We start from the raw sequence: 13,309 nt of genomic DNA, 5'->3' as shown, positions 1-13,309 counted from the left end.
ACAGTGGTAAATTCAGAGGAAAACCTTAAGGTTTAACAAAAGGGAGAATTCGAAAAAGAATCACTTTAAAAACAGAGAACAGCCTAAAGAAGTAACGGAGGATACAAAAAAATATCAGAACATTTTGGGGCTGTCCATATATTACGCCATCACAATTTTCCCGATTTTCAAAGTCGAGCTATTATTTGAAGTGCTCTGCCGCCCCTTTGCCGCTGCTCGTCCGCTGCTCTGCCGGTAATTACTGCAGTAGAGAGACAGAACGAAAGGACTGTTAGCTGTATTTGATTTTTTTTTTAGGGGAATACTTAAATTTAAATTTGTTGACTAAGTAAAGCGTATCTAATAATCGGGAAACTCGACTATAACGTTCTTTCTTGTTTGGTTTAATTTTTATAAAAATATTTAGTTTTTTAATAATAAAGTTAAGGGTTAACAGTAGGGCATTAATAAACTATATAATTAAATAAATAAATTTTTAAAGAACTAATATTCACAATAATCGTGGCGTACTTGATGTCACTTTTCGTTACCTTAATACAACACTTAACAACATTGTTTTAAAAAAAAAACTATACCATTGTTTTGTAACAATTCACAAAATTTCACTGACAAATGTGAAGAAAAGTTTCATCCAAATAGCTTTATGATCAGAAAAGTCTGCTGTACTGCGTTTCAAACTTTTCCCTTAAGCTATAATACTCTCAGCAAGGGTATAAAATTGGCAAAACGGCGTCTCTTAGCCAAAGGGGTTTTATTGGAACTGGCATTCAATAATGTTCGTAAATCGGTTAAAGTATTTGTCTTAAAATCACGTGATTGACTGCAAAACTCAGTCGTGTTTGACTTACACATCCATATGTACAATGTACACCTATCAAATGAAAATTCTAAGTAATCCCTTTTTGGCTTTCAACGCAAGACGTCTGGGCGAACGTGGTTCGCAGGCATGGCCGACCTTGCGCCGAACCAGGTCATACACGGCCCAGATTTCTGGGGTAGCAAGTCTGCAGGAGGATGATGATGGGCAGCAGAGGCCGTCTGCCCGCCACAGGTTAATCATCCACCTCGTCAAGATGTGCATTCTGCTGCTCCTCTGGTTCGTCTGCACATTCATCGTGTTCTCATATGCCGTCGATAAGAATCCGCGGTCCACGATGGTCACCGTGATGCCCAACGAAACTGCTCTGAGGACGGTGAAGCTGCCCGGCAATGGAGTCCGAGTCACTCTGCAAGGTCCCGTGGATGGCCATCTCATGAGGTTTCCGGACGAGCACAGTGGAGGGTATGGCGCTGGTTTGCGGGTGGAGTGGCGCAATCCCGATTTGAATGTGACACATCGCCGGACGGACATGTGGAATATTGTCATAGACAGCGATGCCACAAAGTACGAGGAAGTGTCGAAGAAGTTTGTTCTTCCACGAACGGGCGGCGAAGATGCGCAGGCGGTGATCTCCCTGGAGAACTGGCTTGATTCCCCAGTGTCGCTGCACATGACACTGGACACCGGTCCGCCGATCACGGACATGGGCGTCCTCTATGCCGGCCTCCTGATCGTTGGGCTCTACATGCTGATCATCTTCGATGTGATAGATCACACCTTTGCCGCTCTGATTATAGCCACCACGGGCATTGCAACTCTCACCATCCTGGACCATCGGCCCAACGTGCATTCGATCATATCCTTTGTCAACTTTGAGCCCCTGATGCTGCTCTTCGGCCTGATGACCATTGTGGACATCATGGCGACCACTGGCGTCTTCGATTACCTGGTTGTTGGCACATACCGACTGGCCAGGGGTCGACCTTGGCCCCTGATATTTCTCCTTAGCATGCTGACCGCCTTGCTGTCCGCCCTTCTGAACAGCGACATCATGGCTTTGGCTCTGACCCCAATGACCATTCGCCTGTGTGAGGAGATGTCCTTGCGGACCACTTACGTCCTGGTCGTAGTGGCCATATTCGCGGACATGGGTGGCGCCCTGACGCCCATGGGGAATCCGCCCAACGCCATTGTGACCACCAATCCGGCGGTGATGGCAGAAGGCGTGGACTTCGTCACCTTTGTGGCCCACATGCTGCCCGGAGTGCTGGCGGCCATGCTCGTGGTCTGTGCCATCGTGTACGTCACCCACAGGACGAGCATCTTTGAGGTGGACCAACACCAGCGGGATCTGGTGGAGAAGAGGACCGGGCCAAAGAAGCAGCCCTCCCAGGCCACCCTGGAGCGCATAGCTAAGCTCAGGGAAGTGGTGCCAAGCAGGTATTGGCTGAAGCCCGCGGAAAACTATGCCGAAACCTTGGCCGCACTGGAGGCGAGCAGCCGGATCCGGAACAAGCCGCTGCTGATCAAGGGCTGCCTCGCACTGACCTTCGCCCTCATCTGCATGGTCCTGCACTCGATACCTCATGTGGCGGCCGGCGCCACCTTGGGATGGGTGACCCTGCTGGCCGCCTTCCTGCTGATCATCCTGGACGACAAGAACGATCTGAACGCCACTCTGGGCATAATCCAGTGGAACATCCTGCTGTTCATCGCCGCACTCTTCGTGCTGTCGGAGGCCGTGGACCAGTTGGGCTTCTTCCAGTGGCTCGGCGATCACACAGCGGTGCTCCTGAGGAGCCTGAAGCCGGAGTACCAGACGGCGGTGACCATTGTGGGCCTGCTCTGGACGACCGCCCTACTCACGATCCTCATCGACAACGCCGCCGTTACAATCTTCATGCTCAAGTTCAGCTTCCAGATGGCCAGCAATGATGACGTTCCCCTGCCGCCCATGATCTGGGCCCTCACGTTCGGGGCCTGTTTTGGGGGAAACGGTTCCCTATTTGGGGCCGTGTCCAATGAGATCATCGTCCAGATCGCCCTCCAGCATGGCTACAGGATATCCTTTTGCCACTTCTTCATTATTGGGTTTCCGCTGATGCTGGCCACCATGGTTATCGGCTCGGCTTATCTCCTAATTGCACACACAGCCCTAAGTTGGAACTAACACTTGCTTAAAGACCCAAACCTAGAGAACCTTTTTGTATGCTAAAGTCTTAAGCACTACGAAAATTATTCATTCCCCGCATCGTTTTAAAAATGTATAATCCCAAGTAGCGCTTTGCAAATATGTATTCATATTGCATATCTTATTAAATTGATATTGCGATTAAAGTAGCAATTTTTAGCTGATTTCACTTTTGTGGAATTTGGGCCTGCCAAAATGATTTAATGTCACTTTATTGGACAGCAATTGGTGCTGCACTTAAGCTGCAAATGTCAGGCGACGCGATATATTCAGTCATTGATTTGACAAAAACAGGTAAATAAAAAGGACGCTTAATAATTCCACCGAAATGCATATAAATTCAAGGATTTGCATATAGTACAGTGGTAAAATATGGTATCATACGAAAAATTTTTATTTTTCTTATTGAAATTCGTTGAGTTTAACCAGGGACCAGAAACATCTGTTATATGAAAAAACTTAAATTGAAAACGATAATCATTAAAAAAAATCCGATTGCACGCAGAAAAACTAATTACTTATCGTGGGCATATAATTAGCACACAAGGTGTTGTGGCTCTATTTGATACCATTATAAAGCCAACCAGCAATCTAATGCATGAATTTTGCCTTCATTAAAATCGAAAAACATTTATTATCATAAATACAACTCTTTTCAAAATTCTTAATCGTTGTTCCGAAAAAAATTCTGTTCCCAATAGAAACACGACCTTTCATAAAATTAGCAGTTTTGATTAAATTTTAAATTTTTGATTAAACGACTTCTTGCGGAAAATAGGTATATAATACCGTTGGATTCACATTTGTCCTTTCAGATTTGGTGAACAAGAATGTCAGCCCTTAGAAAATATTAATACTATTTGATATGTTTTATTCAATGATTGCTTATCTTTGTTGTCTTTAAATAGAACTTCAAAATGTTGAAATGTTCGAAGACTATAATTATGGATTGTGGTTTATTTACAATGTAAACTGTAATTTAGTTTGAAATGTGATTGTATCGGGGTTGCCTTACTGTTTGTATTGCCTGAATGCCTTTGGCCTTATTGTATTATAAAAAACCACAAAAATAAGACGCACATAAGAGGGTGGCAACAGGAAATATATTAAATAAAATAAGACTTTTGATTAGAAACAATGAGAAACAACAGATACTTGCACAATTTTCTGTGTCAGACTTTCCCACCTTTCCATTGACAATGCGCCGTGAGTTTCCATAGCGGGATGAAATTGGATTAGGAACTAAAGCAGTCAAAAAATTCAGAAACCTAAAATCGGGTCCTAAAATTCCCCATTCATGCTTAAATCACTTTTAAAGCTTTAAAACTCTAGAGTTCGTTCAAATCGAAAAATCAATATATATTGAAAAGTCAATATACATATATTTCTTTAGATTTTTAAATTTTAAAAATAGTTAACTGGTAAAAATATTGTATTTTTCATTTGTGTTGGTCAACAACTTGAGAATTGGTGGTAATTAATGCATCGAATAGAGTAAATGGTAGTAAATACATTTTAATAAGTATTAATAAAAATAACGTTTTTTCATCGTGTTTTTCCGAGTTAAAAAAACTATGGTACAAAAATGCTTCATTAGTTTTATAAAAAACCCTTTGGTTCCGGCAAGTATACTTTTGTATACTTTGTATACTTTTGTCGCATTCTGTATTTTTTCTTTGACAAGTTTGAAACGCTGAAGACGAAACACAAAACTAATAAAGATGCGTAATGGCTATCTGCGCACAAATATTGGAAAATAATTACGACGGGGAAAGCGATAAGTGTCTGAAAACGAAGGGCTGAAAAGATCGAAAAGAAATCAAACCCTTAAACTAATTTAATGTGATTTTTAAATCGCCCATCCTTTTCTTGCATTTTCCCAAGTCTGCGCTCCCCTTCCCTCCTCGCAGTCGGTGAATTTCCCTTTATCCTTTTGCGGTGCATGCAACAATTGTTCCCTGGTCACGCATGCCAGAAAGGGATGGCCTTATGGGGGGTCGTGGAGAGGCAACAATAACTTTTTAGGAAAAAAGCAGCGCAGAAATTAATGCTCTTGAAGTGCTTTAACAGTCCTCTCTCCCTCTCCCGCTCTCTTTCTCTCTCTCCCACCTCCTGTACATTGCTTCATTTTCAATTTCAATAAATAACCTTGATTTAAGCCGCAGCGTCGTCGACGCCGGCAGCGCAGTCGCCATTTGACCAGCTGCAATACAAACACAAGTACCACCCCCAGCCCCCAATCACACACACACACGGGGCAGACCGGCCACCCGCCCCCATATAAACACCTGTCACACACGGCTCTCTCTCGCTCTCTCTGGCTCTCTCTCTCTCATTCGTCTCTTGCTTGCCAATCTGCAGTCCTTGCTCTCAGTGCAATAAAAATGAGAAAAAGTTGCACAGTGGGAGAGCGCAGGCGTCGCTGAGAGAGCAAGAAGGTCTCTCTCGCAGCTCTCTTTCAGGCAATATATCAATTTAATGGGGAAACGTCGGCAGTCGCTCTCCCGCTCTCGAACAACTCATTTTGATTGCTCTCTGCTCTGCCCTGCTGCTTTTCTGCTGCTTTCTCTTTGCTTTCTCTCTGCTTTCTCTCTGCCGCTGCTCGCTGTCAGCTCTGAACGATTCAATTGTCAAAAGATGTTTTAGTCGAACGAAACGGCTGAGCTGAACGCAATCATGTCGCATTTTTTCCTGAGATTTTCGCCAGACTTTTGAACGGTGGGTGGTGCAGTATCGGTACATCGCTCGACCTCCGCAGTATTTGCAAGTCCAGAAAGTGGTTTGCCAAAAACGAAAGTCCGAAAGTTCTACGCGTCGAAATAAATAAACACAAGTCTTGTGGCAAGTCGTCAATAAATCATCAACTTAATAGCCCCGCCAACACACACACGCACACACTACGGAGAAGAGGAAGCAGCAGGAAGTGAAATTGGCGGCAGTTTGACCGCAACAACAATAACAAATAACAAATAACAAATACGCCTGCAACACACAACCGCACGCACACACTCACACTCTCGCACACGCGTTCGTCATCAGCCGTGGTCCTCCGTTTCTGCCTCCGCCTCCGCCTCCCCCAACGCCGCCCCCTCCCCCACAACCATTGTGACATTTGATTTATTTGACGTGTGTGTTTTTGATAGAAGCTCAACACGAAACTGACACACACATACTGAACCAGAAGAACCAAAAGAATTTATTTAGTGAACGAAAATAAAATCACAGTTTTTTCGCGCATGTTCGAATCGAAGTGAAGTGCGACAACAGAAGGGAGCCAACAAAATATACAAAAAAAAAAAAACAAAAAGCAACAAAACAAAAGCCAAAAACCAAAACACAAATCCATCGCTATCAATGAGCAGACGGAATTAATTGCCAAACAGCCAAAAGTAATCTAACCTTCGGAGATTTCGGGCCCACAATAATCTCTAAAAATGATGCTTCACGAGGCTGTCATGCTGGAAATCTATCGCCAGGCGTTGAGTGCAAGGTGAGCGGTTCGACTTCCCCGACTTTCCCCCTTTCCCATATTTTTGTTATTTTGTTGCGTTCTATTTGGGCCTCCAAAGGGAGTTTCCCAAGTGGAAAAGTGTCGCGTGAACAGTGGATGCAACTATAATTAAATACGTAATGATACTCTGTTTGGAAGTCAAATGTATCTACTTTGGACAATGTCAAATTCTGAATATCTATAATCAGAATAAAAATATTTGAAGTGTCTAAATTTATGTTTTTTAGCTTGTGCACCGAACAAAAATTAACAACAATGTAAAAAGTTTGTCACTTGTGATCCCAAGGGTTCCAAACAATATATATTAAATGCTTGCTAACTGAATGCTTATTTAAAAAAAAAATTGCTTATAAGTTTGACACTAGCTATATTTGATTTTAATTACAAATGCAAGGTGAAGTGATATAGCTAAGCAGTCATAAGAATAAATAGCCCGATTTTTTACAAGCTGGAATAAAATACAAATATAGAAATACATAGGTTACGACTGTGATTTATAGTGCTTCAGTGCTTTTGGTTTTGTTTATGTTTTAGCTACTTAAAATGTTTATTTTGGTATACTTTATCATGTGGGACAAACTTTCAGGCGCTTAATGGAACTTTATTAATTACAAAATATATAAAGCAGATTTGGAATCTTTATTTAAAAAAGACACATCAATTCAATTGTCAAGTATTTGAGCGAGGCAAGATTACTCCTGAAAGATTAATTGATTTCTGGTTGGTATAAAAAAAAACATTGGATGGATGTTCTAAAATTGAAGCGAGGCAATGAAGCCATTTCATAAGCTCTTGTCTTTTATATACGTCTTAAAGGAAGAGTATTTAAAGTACATGTGCTCTTTTTTTTTGTGTAAGAACTTTCCTTTGACTGTTGACCTATTGAAGGCTTTGTTTATCTTTTAACTGATAAATGGTCATTCTACTGTTTACAATCTCGACCGCATCAAGTTCGTCAGAAAATTTAACTGACTTTGGACATTTGTCCTTCTGCAAGTTGTAAAACAACAAAATGTTTGGCTCCTGCTGATTACAAATACGCACATTAAGAACTTTTTGCATTAATTCACTATTTATGGTACAGTCGCCTTTTCCTAATCCAAGCCCTTCCCTCTTCCCATTCCAGCGAGTTGGCCAGTCCGCGCTGCCAGTCCCGGGAGTCCAACACCTCGGCTGGAGCGGTAACAGGATCCGGCGACGTGCGATGTCCATCGAATGAGTCGCACTGCTCGGCCAACGATCGCCTGACTCCGGCTGCCACGCCCACGCCCACGGTCACGCCCCTCTCGCCGCACTCGGTGGGTCTGCCGCTGGCGGCGACACTTCCCCCGCTGCAGCGGCTGCCCTGCTGCCGCCCCAATCCGCCGCCATGGCCGCTTACCTGGCCGCCGCCCAGCAGAATCACTTGCTGCTCACGAATCCCCTGGCGGCAGCGGCCTCCCTGGTCCAGCAGGTGGTGGAGGAGGGCCAGGGGGAGGGGGAGGGTGAGCCACCCGCCCTGGACTTCAGCAGGAAGCGTCCCACGAGCGACGCGGAGGAGGACGAGGAGGGGGGAGGGGGAGGGGGAGGAGGAACCGGAAGAGGAGTGCGAACAGGATGTCCAGGGCGACACTGGACCTCTGGATCTCTCTGTCAGCACGAGAAAGCGGCAGGGGCACGACTCGCCGCCAGCCAGGAAGATACCGCGAAGTATATGCGCGGATTACAAGTCACCACTGCCACCTGGCAGTTGGATGCCCCCCATCAATCCCTACTTGGCGGCCGTGGCAGCCAAAACCGGAGGACTGGGTAGCTCCAAGATGGCTCCCAGCGAGGCCAGCAAGGCGCTGGAGAAGATGAGTGAGATGAGTCGCCGTGAGACGCCGCCGCCCGTGGCAAGGAACTCCTCTGGCGGGCCAGTCTCGCTGGGATCCGCGGTGTCGGGGGGCGCAGGAGCTGCCACCGGTGGTCGCCACAGTGCCTGGCAATCGCACTGGCTGAACAAGGGCGCCGATGCGGCCAAGGACGTGTTTAAGTGCGTGTGGTGCAAGCAGAGCTTCTCCACGCTGGCCAGCCTCACCACACACATGAAGGAGACGCAGCATTGCGGCGTCCAGATACCCTCGCCCTCGTCCGCCGGCGCAGGAGCAGGAGCAGGCACTCCCTCTGCCCCGCCTCCCTCCAGGCTGACCACCTCCGCCTCCGCCTCGAACTCCGCCTGCTCCAGCAGCAGCAGCTCCACGTCCAGCTCGTCGAACTCCTCGAAATCGGAGTTGAACATGCTGATCAAGGAGACCATGCCGCTGCCCAGGAAACTGGTGCGCGGCCAGGACGTCTGGCTGGGCAAGGGCGCAGAGCAGACGCGCCAGATACTCAAGTGCATGTGGTGCGGCCAGAGCTTCCGCTCGCTGGCCGAGATGACCAGCCACATGCAGGAGACGCAGCACTACACGAACATCATCTCGCAGGAACAGATCATATCCTGGAAGTCGGGCGACGAGCGGGACCGGCCCTCGAACGGCGGTGCCCCGCCCCCCGCCGCCACCTCCACTGCAGCCCCTTCTGCTCCCACTGGGGGCACGGCTCCCTCCGTTAGCGCCGTGCTCACCTGCAAGGTTTGCGATCAGGCCTTCGGCACCCTCAAGGAGCTGAGCAGCCACATGGCCCAGCAGTCGCACTACAAGGAGTCGCCGACCGCCTCCGCCTCCGCCTCGCCACCAGCTCCCGGTGGCGGTGGCAATTCGAAGAGGGGCAGGCAGAACCGCAACGAGAAGCGCAAGAAGTCGCTGCCGGTGAGAAAGCTGCTGGAGCTGGAGCGCTCCGGCTCGGGTTCGGGTTCCAGTTTGGACTCGGCACTGAAGCCGCTGAGGGACTTTGCCGCCGCCACCAAGATCACCTGCGAGAAGTGCGGCAGCAAGATAGAGACCGCCCTCTTTGTGGAGCACATCCGGAAGTGTCTGGGCGAGAGCATACCGATCCCGCCCAGGCGGTCCGCCCAGGGCACGGAGCGGCTGCCCAGTCCCGGCGAGAAGCCGCCGTCGGTGCTCAATGCCCTGGAGCAGCTGATCGAGAAGAGCTTCGAGTCGCGGGCGGGCAGGGCCATGACCCCGGGCGGCTACTCCGAGGCCGGCACTCCGCTGGGCGCCAGCATCCTCAAGCGGCTGGGCATCGACGACAGCAGCGACTACACGAAGCCGCTGATGGACGCCCAGGCCATGCACCTGCTGCGCTCCTCCTACGCCTCCCGGGATCGCAGCGCCAGTGAGTCGAGCTCGGCCAGCCGGGTGGAGTCCTCCTACACGCCGGACAGACAACAGGTCACGCCACGTCGCACGCCGGACACTCCTGCCCCTGGCCCTGCCCCTGGGCCGCCCCTTCCGCCGCCGCCGCCCACCATCAAGGCGGAGCCGCCGGAGGCGGAAGCCTCGTCGGGTGGCGATCGCGAGGGCTGCAGTCCGCGACAGCAGCAGATCCACGTGAAGAAGGAGTTCAGCATGGAGGCGAGTCGGCAGAGTCCCCGCTCGGCCAGCGAATCTCCGGCGCCGCCGACCGCAGGATCTGCTCCAGATAGTGGCAGCTTGCTGGCCCTCAACTCCATGTTCGATCAGCTGAGTGGCGTGGAGCACAACAACAACAACAACAACAACTCGGGTAGGTGCAAATTATGTGAGGAAATGCTGATGTTGGTGGGGAATGAAATGCACTAGGTACAGTGAAACTAAATGTTATGTTCCGACAAAAACAATATTTATATTTAAAACACAACTGATATAAAATTGAGCCACAAATTCATAAAGAAATAATAATTTTGCGAAGAACCAAATAAGATATTAATAATTAAATCTACTTTATTGATGTCATATTTTGACTGTTGTAGCCAACAACTTGAAAAAGAAACTTGATTTAACTGGACTTTGAGTTATTAAGTTGACGTTAGCCTAGTTTTTGGTCTCTATGGCCTTTAAAAACTGTTTAGTTTATAATGTTTGAGCTATTAAAAACCAAAACGACAATATGCTAAATCAGTTTTTTATGTTTGAAAAATGCAAAAATAAAATTTATTGTTATTTTGTGTACTGGTTTCCTCCGAGTACTGGTAAAAGTTAGACGCCGCAAATCTTCACTGACCATTCTCCGATTGCCTTATGCATAGTTCTAATCCTATCTTTTGATCCTTGTTCCAGGACACTGCTACAACAGCAACACGGGGAGCAACATCTCCGGCAAGAAGCCCAAGGCTCATCCCCTGGCTGCGCTGCAGAAGCTGTGCGAGACCACGGATCCACCTGCCCCGCAACCGCGGAGCGGTACCGCCTCCGGACCCCCGCCCGCGTCCACCGGCCACGGGAGCGACCTGGTGGCCTTCAGCTGGGCCTGCAACGAGGCGGTACTGAGTGCCAGCAGCGGCGGCTCCGGCGGCGACGCGGCCATCATCAAGTGCTCCTTCTGTGATACGCCGTTCGGGTCGAAGGGCGCCTACCGCCACCACCTGTCCAAGGTGCACTTCGTGAAGGACGCCGGCGAGGAGTCGCCGCGGCTCAAGTCGCCGGCCGCCCAGAGCCCCAAGTCCATGCCCATGGCCTCGCCCAAGCGGTCGGCCTCCCGGAGTCCGGCGACGGGACCTCAGCAGCCGCCGCCGCCGACCCCGTCGCCCACCATCAATCCCTACGACGAGAGTCCGCAGTCCAAGTTCCTCAAGTACACGGAGCTGGCCAAGCAGTTGTCCTCGAAGAACGCCTAAGGATGCGTCAGGTTCGCTAGTGGAAGGCTAAGGAGTTGGAGCACTCACAAGATGCCGGAATGTTGGGTGCTTATGCAAATAATAGTGCCTATTAGCGAACAGATTGTAGACAATGGGAAACGAAGACAGCTACGTAATATGATCTCATTTCAAAACTAACACAATGTACCCTTAACTCTTGCTAAAAAGTAAGATAACAGTTTTGTTCAAAAATTAAAAATTATAAACTTACACTCCCTTAAAATCTTGCAAATGCAAAAGAACTGTCTGAATTACATTTTAAAATATCCGAAAAGAGATCTGTTCGCTAAAAGAGGTATACACTTGCAAACATAAAACTTGATTTCGAAAACCGAAGATTTAAAATCTCGAAATTCCAAACTCAAAACCGAGATTCCAAAAGCTCTCTTCTCTGCATTGATTTCTGATCTGTGCTCTTGCAGACGCTCTCTCTCTCTCTCTCTCTCTCTCTATCTCTCTTTCTGTTTCTCTCTCTCGAGCGCTGCACACCCACACACTCTCACACTCACAGGGATTTCCCCTACATTTGCTGAATTCGCATTTCCCCAGTCTCACAGCTCTCCTCTTGGGGTTTCCCCTCGTCAGTGACGTCACAGCAAATGCTGGTCCGCTTTTTATTGTTTCCCAATCGGACAGTCGCAGTTGGACGTGCGAGCGAGAGGGGGCTAGCCAGCTGGAAATTCAATTACCACCACTTTGACGAACTGCTGTCCATCAAGGCGCGTCGGACAGAGATGGCCATAGTGACGGAATGACGAAAGGCGACGACACGAGTTCGTCAAACTACGTTCGGATGGGGGCGAGAGGGACAGCAACAGCCCCGGTGGGTGGGGAGAGAGCGAGAGAGTGGGTGAGTGGCTCGATTGAGTGGCAAGTGTGATTTTGAGTGCAAATCGGATTAGAGTGCACTCAGAGCAAACGAGTCAAACGTTATTTATTTAAAATGCCGCAGTTCCTGGCCAAAAAAAAAAGATTAAAAGCGTGCCAAAAAAATTCCAATTACTTAATTCTAATAAGCTAAACTAAAACAATTAAATCAGTACACCTAAGCAGTTACAAACAAACGCAACGCAGTATACGTAAAATCTTAACACTTAAAAAGTTAACCTCATTTTATGGTTGAAGGAAACTTTTAATGATGCATATATATGTAGCCTCATACCAAATAATGCATTGAATTAATGTAAATATCTAGCCAATAGCACTTTCCTTCCATATGTCTAAAGATTATCAATATTTACATACATAAAGGTATAGAAAGTCGAAATCAAAATGTAGCCACAGCAACGCATGTATACGGAAACAATTTTAAAAATTATATATACACCACGAACTATATGTACACGAACTATATGTATACCATATACCAACCACTCCAATCTCAACAATAACTAAGAACCTTGAATATCTAACCTAAGAGTTAAGCCTAAGAGGAGGAGGACTTTGCAGAATGTAAAACATTTCATTATTATCAACAACAATCATTATGGACGTCATCTCTCGTCGGCAATAATTTAAATTTATATCTATGATATATGGCAACTATGTATACGACTTGTATTTGGGTTTTTGTGATATTATTTTTAAAACGAATCCGTTCGCTTCCTTTTCGCTACGCCCCCACCCCCACCCACAACCACACCCACATCCTATATCCTGCAACACCTCCCAAACGCCCCTAGATCGTAAGTTAAGTTATATTACCGCAATAAAGGCGCAGCATTCAAAATACAAATTACTTGATTTTCTCTCTACGAACAAGCAAAACAAAATCGAATCTGGACTTGATCTAATTGAAATCTTTGATCCCAAATTAGTGCGCAATTTGCAATCCAAAAGAAATTATCAAGTTTTGGAGGCGGATGAAGAGTTCAATAAAAAGTTGTATGTTTACGATTAAAAGAGGCTTTTGATTACCTTCATTTATTTTTGGGGTATTTGTGGATAACATTTTTTGAACTTCGTTGGGTCTCATCTGTCCGGACTGATTTATTGATTTCGGTACATAGCAATAACAAAATCATTTAATTTTTTTTCAATTGAAAG

General features: G+C 47.0%; 2 protein-coding genes across 2 annotated transcripts; both read left to right on the top strand.

Annotated features, from left to right (window-relative positions):
* Positions 1-849: 849 nt before the first annotated feature.
* Positions 850-3,157, top strand: LOC108135191 (P protein). The gene has a single exon (XM_017255812.2). It carries the CDS (start codon positions 864-866, stop codon positions 2,988-2,990), a length of 2,127 nt encoding a protein of 708 aa, XP_017111301.1. The 5' UTR covers positions 850-863; the 3' UTR covers positions 2,991-3,157.
* A 2,512-nt stretch (positions 3,158-5,669) lies between these two features.
* On the top strand, positions 5,670-13,064 carry LOC108135285 (protein tiptop). The gene is given in 5 exon segments (XM_017255966.2): positions 5,670-6,501; positions 7,649-7,851; positions 7,854-8,070; positions 8,072-10,152; positions 10,686-13,064. Coding segments are annotated over 5 exon segments (3,114 nt in total). The 5' UTR covers positions 5,670-6,445; the 3' UTR covers positions 11,243-13,064.
* Positions 13,065-13,309: the final 245 nt, after the last annotated feature.

This window comes from Drosophila elegans, unplaced genomic scaffold (genome assembly GCF_018152505.1).
Source record: "Drosophila elegans isolate 14027-0461.03 unplaced genomic scaffold, ASM1815250v1 contig_397, whole genome shotgun sequence".
Lineage (NCBI taxonomy): Eukaryota > Metazoa > Arthropoda > Insecta > Diptera > Drosophilidae > Drosophila > Drosophila elegans.
The sequence above is the reverse complement of the archived record's forward strand: the minus strand, read 5'-3'. Positions and strand labels throughout refer to the sequence as shown.

Bases quoted from the DNA above. Each gene is read 5' to 3' on its own strand.
- LOC108135191 (XM_017255812.2), top strand. From the start codon at position 864: ATGTACACCTATCAAATGAAAATTCTAAGTAATCCCTTTTTGGCTTTC.